Source organism: Nomascus leucogenys, chromosome 22a, assembly GCF_006542625.1.
Source record: "Nomascus leucogenys isolate Asia chromosome 22a, Asia_NLE_v1, whole genome shotgun sequence".
Classification (NCBI taxonomy): Eukaryota; Metazoa; Chordata; class Mammalia; order Primates; family Hylobatidae; genus Nomascus; species Nomascus leucogenys.
In genome coordinates, this window is record NC_044402.1 from 72,340 (window position 1) to 80,005 (window position 7,666).

The 7,666-nt window shown below is 43.5% G+C and overlaps 1 gene segment (V, D, J or C); it reads left to right on the plus strand.

The window, feature by feature from the left end:
- Window positions 1–1,091: 1,091 nt before the first annotated feature.
- On the plus strand, window positions 1,092–1,826 carry LOC100584252. The segment is given in 2 exon segments: window positions 1,092–1,193; window positions 1,280–1,826. Coding segments are annotated over 2 exon segments (363 nt in total).
- Window positions 1,827–7,666: the final 5,840 nt, after the last annotated feature.

Here is a 7,666-nt window from a genome sequence, read left to right on the forward strand (position 1 = left end):
TGCTGATACTCATTTAAATATTTTATTTCATCCGGGCCACTTGTATCACTCAAAAAGCAATGATAATTATATTTATAAGTGGGATTCTAGGATAATAAATATCTGAATAGTGAGAATATGAAGGATACAGATGGTTTTTCTTAAATTCAATGGGCACATAACTGTGGGAGACACTATAGTCCTATGAAGAAGGTATTCAGACTTCAGAGATAAGTAATGTTTCCTACGTTGTGTTTGTGACTTGCAAGTGGTGGATTGAAGAGTGTGGTAGGGGCCCAGACCAAGCGGAACAGGAATCAACATGTAAAGATGATGATCTATGGATATGATCTAAAACCATGTAAATACTTCAAATAATTCTATTTAATGCAGTTGGAAATAAAAGACAAACTTATTCAAAATACAAATTGCTTGGTAATTATTTTGGGAGCTATGAGTTCATCAAGAAACTCAAATTCCTATTTCTATTTCAACCCCTGATTCCTACTGTCAATGGGAGGGAAGTCTCAGAACCAATCACACATCAGAGGGCAAGTCTGTCCACCAAGAGTCTTTCCATTGAAGGGCCTGGGAGGTCAGGACCCTCAGGAAAGTGCTGGGGACGCTGTCTTGGGAGTGCCCAGCAGATCTCAGAACTCTCCATGGGGCCTGCTGGACACTCATGTGGGGTAACTAGTGGCCACCTTTTCAGTGTTACCAGTGAGCTCTCCTGTTCCTAATGGGACCAGGATGGGTCAAGGTGCCTGCTCAATGTCAGAGACAGCGATGGTCCCAGAAACAACCCAGGTAATCTCTATGCCAATAAAATGTGGGTTCACCGTGAGGAGCACATCCTGGGGTTGGGGTTTGTTCTTCAGTGGGAAGAGTGCTGTCCACAGAAAGCTTAGAAATGGGGCAGGGGATGCATTTCCTCAGGCAGGATTTTGGGCTTGGTCTCTCAGCATCCCACACTTGTACAGCTGATGTGGCATCTGTGTTTTCCTTCTCATCCTAGTTCAGGCTTTGAGCTGTGAAATACCCTGCCTCATGAATATGCAAATAAACTGAGATCTTCTGAGATAAATATGGATATATTGGTGCCCTGAGAGCATCACATAACAACCACATCCCTCCTTTGAAGAAGCCCCTGGGAGCACAGCTCATCACCATGGATTGGACCTGGAGGTTCCTCTTTGTGGTGGCAGCAGCTACGGGTAAGGGGCTTCCTAGTCTCAAAGCTGAGGAAGGGATCCCGATTTAGTTAAAGAGGATTTTATTCACTCCTGGGTCCTCTCCACAGGTGTCCAGTCCCAGGTCCAGCTGGTGCAGTCTGGGGCTGAGGTGAAGAAGCCTGGGTCCTCAGTGAAAGTCTCCTGCAAGGCTTCTGGAGGCACCTTCAGCAGCTATGCTATCAGCTGGGTGCGACAGGCCCCTGGACAAGGGCTTGAGTGGATGGGAGTGATCATCCCTGCTGCTGATTTAACAAACTACGCACAGAAGTTCCAGGGCAGAGTCACGATCACCGCGGACACATCCACGAGCACAGCCTACATGGAGCTGAGCAGCCTGAGATCTGAGGACACGGCCGTGTATTACTGTGCAAGAGACACAGTGTGAGAAACCACATCCTCAGAGTGTCAGAAACCCTGAGGGAGAAGGCAGCTGTGCTGGGCTGAGGAGATGACAGGGGTTATTAGGTTTAAGGCTGTTTATATATTTGAGAAAAAAAGAACAGTAGAAACAAGTACATACTCTAATTTTAAGATCAATATTCCATTCAAGAGTCATCATAGAAGCCAAATTCACAGAGTGGGAAAGGCCGCACTCAATAAAGTTGGTACAAACATTCCATGAAGGTGCTACTGTGAACAAGTTTTCAAATTGGATGAATTCATGATTTGGAGCAAGGTTATTTGATCATGTGGTGAGACTAAGAATGATTCTTAAAAAGTGGCAAAAAAATCCTTCAAATGTTTCTGTCACTCCTTGTCATAAAGATAATTTTAGAGCAGTTTTAGGATTACAAAGAAATTGCACAGGAGGTGTGAGAATTCCCATGACTCCCTGCCCTGCACAGGCACAGCCACCTCCGCTACAACCATCCTGCACCACAGTCACAAATCAGTTACAATGGATGAATCTCCAAGGACACTTGGTTCTTTCTTTTTCTGGTGATCCCCTAAAATAACAAGCCTAAAGTATCTCAAGATTCCACGGTTTTTTCAGTGTTTTCTAGAACTGATATTAGTCAGAGGGCAAGTGGGTGAGGCTATTACTATTTGAACTCTTTCTTCCAAAATCCACAAAATATATATTAATTTAGAGCTTATCTTACTTCTGGTTTACAATGCTCCTTCCCAGAGAGTAAGACTTTTCAAGCTTTTAGAGGCCGGGTCATGTCTCTCAAGCACCAGAAAGTTCTGGGGAATCCCATAATGAACATCCTTTCATGAGAATTGCAGACCCTGGCAATGAGAGATTCCATGTATAATGCCCTAGAGTTGGATTAGGTACACCGTTAGCTCTTGGGTGGTGAGTCTGAATAAGGTGGTTTGTGCAGCAAATGCAAACACATGCATGGGACCCAGGCAGGAACAAAAGCTTCCCTCTACAAAGGGAGTGTGCACCTGAAGCAGCCCTCACAGAGGTGGGCACTGCTCGCCCTTGATGAGTGCACATTAGCCAGAGGCGTGACCATGATTGGTCTTGCAGATAAAGAGCACCACTGAGGTCATAGGTTATGAAAATGTTTGTCATCCTTCAGCTGAGCAAGTCCATCTGCTTGTTTGTGGGTGTCAACCCCATGGAGGGTGCACTTTGGGAGATGACAAGATGCACATAAACCTCCTCTCACTAATTATCCACTATCACACACTCAGAAGAACCCTGTGCTCGAGAAAGGGATACACACCTGCTGAAATAAACAGAGCTTAAGGATTTTATTTCCTGGTGAATATACTGCCCAAAACCACACGTTTCAGGAAGATTAGCTCAGAAATGTTTACCAATTGACTGAAGGGCAGTGGCGGGTGAGGTGACGGGACAGCCTCAGGGCTGCACATGAGGAGGGCTCCCTCCCCCATGCAGGCTTTTCCTCCAGGAGCTGCACCAGGGACTCAAGGAGGATCAGGGAGAATTCTGAGAACACCCTGCTGCGTTACTGCCTAGAGAGGAAGAATAAATGATGAAAAATACAACTCTGAGTAACGTATGGGCATTTGTTCATGAAAACTGTTTTTCCAAAGCTTGTGAAGGTCTTGAAATGCCCTGAGTAGCTGAAGACAAACATTTAAACCCTCCTCCCACAGGGAGTTCAAGCAGGCTGGATGTGTCCTTCTATGGATGACGTTCCCCAGCCCCTTCCTCTTCCCAGCTCATCGCTGGCTCTCTGTGTAAACAGTTCTCATCAGTGTTATGTGGTTGATGAAGTGAGGTCTTCAATTTTCTCATCTTCTTTGTGGTCATGTTATTTTTTTTCATTTGAGGGTTAAAAACTCACCTGCATGCAGCACATGAGACCCTAAAATCTCTTGTGGACAAAACGGTAACAAAGGCACCCACCAGGGCTGAGCATCCCATGTTGCTGACAGCGATCACCAGGGGTCAACGTCCTCCTCACAATCCTGTGTCAGAGAAGCACTTGAGTGATTTCAACAGCAACTTCCCAGGAGAATCGGCTGAAAAATACTTGTCCCATTTTCCATGCAGATATAACCCATCCCTCTTCCTGAAGAAATAGAAAGAGCTGAATACTAAATACACTGAATGTTGTTTTTGCTGGTTTTGTAAGTTTGTGACTTTATCACTTTCTAATTTCTGAGTTATGTGGACCACTCTACATATTTCTTTCATGGGTGTGACCAGCCTTCTGGATGGGAAATGTAATTGACTTTCTTCGTGTAAATGTCAACACAAGCTCTTCATAGTTTCAGTGCTCACTGACCACTCTAAACGTACACATGTGTTTCTTTATTAGCTTTGTTTTCTGGTATCTCTACTTGGCTTATTCATCACGTCCATTTTGTGTTATTTGTACAGGTAATTGAGTATTTTTAAAATTTACTGTTGCTTACTTTAATTAAATAAGCAGGTAAGGTATTCTATAGCTTAGAATAGAAAACAAGGTAAAGTAAAAGTACATGCAGTAATATTTAATATAAGTAAGCAGGCAGCTGAAAGCAAGGGAAATCTACTCTGCTGTGTAAAAGGGTATGGAGACCTCACAGTATGATAATCTTCTGCAGTTTAATCCGTACTGCTGCATAAGTGACAGCGTCCACTTTGTTTATATCAGAGCTTTCCCTAACATGTACAATGAAGACTGAGCCCAGGTACCTCCAACCAGACGGACCAGCACCTCTTACCAAGTGCCTGAACTGACAGCGATAGATACCACATTTGTCTAAAAGAAAACATTCACACTGTAAGGATACCCACCAGTCACATGGAGACCATTTGAAAAAATTAAAGCCCAAGCCTGATAGGTAGTAATTTATACTTAGAAGAATTAACTTTTATCTCCCCATGCTTTTTTAATCATAGAGAAACTAATAGAGTCACTGTCCAAGTTACTGAATATCTTATTCCCTAGAATGAGACACTGCATAATGTGTTCTGACACGAGGGAATGTAGCTGTAGTTAAGGGACAGGAGATGTGATCACAGGAACACGAGTCTGAGGTCCAGCAGTTCTTGCTCCTTCACATTTGCCCAGAAACAAAGAGCCCAGCAGAACAATGGAAGCATTGACTTAGGTCTCCACAGTCTGATGTGAGAAAAACAGCAGGTAGTTTATGCCTTTGTTTTATAGCAGAAAATTTAATCTCTAAAGAAGGGCAATTTTGGGGATAATACTGTTCTCCAGGATGCTTAAATGCCCCCAGACAGAGAGCACTACAGTGCCCCGTGGCCAGGAGCTACAACACCTGGGTCTGGAAACCACTGGACAGAAATATGAGTTTCTCTTACCACATGTATGATGGAAATTTGAAGAATGTTTCTTTCCTTCCCCATAATCATAGGCTGGGATTGACTGGAGATCCTGGTACTTAAAAAAAAATCAATTTTCTATGTTACCCTTGTTTTTAATTCCTGACAAGCAAATAACCCAAAGGATTCTTTTCTTTCATTGGTTGAGAAAGATTTTCCCCTAACTTCAGCTTAGTTCAGGCACACACTGACCTGAATGGGCATTTACCCTCAGATGGGTGCACACACCTATCAACATGTGGACCCTTCTGTCAGACAAACACACCTTTACTCATGTGGATTCTTCCTTCAGACAAACACACATGTCCCCACATGGACTCTTTCCTCAGACCACCACATGTGTTCTTACATTTACGCTTTCCTCAGAAAACAGACATTTCCTCATGTGGACTCTTGTCTCAGACAAGCAAATACGTCCCAATGTGAACGAAGTCTTCACTCAGATAAGTACACATATTTCAACATTGACTGTTTCCTGACACAAGCACATATATCCAGTGTTAAACTGTCTTGCGACAAAATGATCTCAAGATAATGATAATTATAAACTCCAACCCTGAAAAGCTGTAGATCTGCATTTTGTTCATTGTAACATAACTTCGTCTCATTGTCAGAAAGAGTCGTTTGCAGCTATAAATGCACTGATTACAGTCAGATTTCCATTTTCTCTGGAAGTGTATTTCTTATGTTCTTACTGGACTAATTTATTGGTAATGTTTGCTCACATGAAGATACTTGGACAGTGTCCACATTAGAGAATAAGAAAGAGCAATGGACAGATTAACCCTGTGCATCCAGACGCAGGAATCATTTGACTCTGCCTTCCCTAAAATGGAGACACAGAGGATGGATGAGCAATGCTGAGTGGTGCACCTATGACCACAAAGAGAAAGACATGGAAATGTGTCCCCTCCCCTCCTCATGAAAGGCAGCTCATCCCCTGTTCCTTCAGGCCCTGGTGAGGAGCCACCCCATATCTGTGTCCTTCTTCAGTGTTCACACTATGGAGTCTGCACTGATCTGGGTTTCCCTTCTCATCACCCTCAATATTAGTGTCCCTTGTAAATCAGGTCCAGCTGTGGCTGCTCATAGGGCTGTTCTCAGTCTATTTCCTCTGTGTTCATAGAAGTCCTGTATGAAGTTCAGTGGTGGAGTCGGAGGGGTAAACGTTGTACAGCCTAGTGGTTCACTAAGACTTTCTTGCAAAGCGTCTGGATTCACCTTTGCTGGCAACAGCCTGAGGTTGGTCCAGCAGGCTTCACAACAGGGATTGTTGTGGCTGGCAACAGTGAGTCATCAAGTGGGAGTGCTCAGGGTTACTCTTCATGAGTACAAATAAATTAACTGGTCCAGCGACACCCTTTCACGTGCAGTCTACCTTACAGTGACTAACCTGAAAGCCAAGGACAAGGTTGTGTAATACTGTGAGGGACACAGGAGAGGGAATATCTGCACGAGCCGGGACACAAAAATCTCTGCAGGGAGATGGGAGGGAACTGCTGGTAGATGCTGCTCAGAACCACCAGGGGGCGCTCAGGACACCAGGGGGTGCTCAGGACACCAGGGGGCTCTCAGGACACCAGGGGGCGCTCAGGACACCAGGGGGCGCTCAGAACCACCAGGGGGTGCTCAGGACATGTTGGGGGTGCTAGAGCCACCTGGGGGCGCTGAGGAAACCAAGGGACGCTCTGAACCGCCAGGGGAAGCTCAGGACCACGAGGGGCGCTCAGGACACCAGGGGGCGCTCAGAACAGGAAGAATCTCTTAGAAAGCAGCTCCACATCAGGATCCTGGGAGGCTGTGGAGAAATGGGAACACTCATAAACTATTGGACATTTAAATTAGTACAAACCACTATAGAGAACAGCTTAGAGTTTCCTCAAAACCTGACGATAGAGTTATCATATAATCTGGCAATCCTGCTGCTGGTATATACCCCCAAAAAGGAAATGTTTCTGCACCACCGTGTCTGCAATGGCACTGTTAAAGCACTGCTCACAACAGTCAAAATTTGAAAGCAACCTATGTGCCGATTAACACATGAATGGATAAATAAAATATGGTACATGTAGGATGTGGGTTAATATCATGCCATAAAAAATGAGATTTTGTCACTTGCAACAACATGGATGAAACTGGAGTTCATTATATTAATTGAAATGAGCCTAGAACAGAAAGACGAAATTCACATGTTCCCATTTATTTGTGAAGGCTAAAAATTAAGACAATAGAACTCATGGAGATAGAGAGGGAAAAGATGGTCACCAGAAGGTGGGAAGGTCTATGGTAGACGGGGATTATTAGCGGTGGTCAATGGATGGAAAAAGTGATTAGAAATAATAAATAACACATAAAGTGGATAACACAACAGAATAAGTATAGTCCTCAATAATTTAATTATAGATTTTAAAATAAATAAAAGTGTATGAATGGAATGTTGGTAACTCAATTAATGCTTGAGAGGATTATAAACTATTCTTCATAATGTGATTATTATGCAGTTCATGCTGATTCAGGGTCCTGTACCCCATAAATATATATATGTACTATTTACTCACAAAGATTCAAAATTAAATTGTTTGTGTATCTAATATTCTGTATCTATATTACATTGAACCCAAGAACACACTGGATTTTACACACTACTGTCATCCACATAGACATTCATAGCCTTCTTTCTCTGCTTTTCCGTAATCCC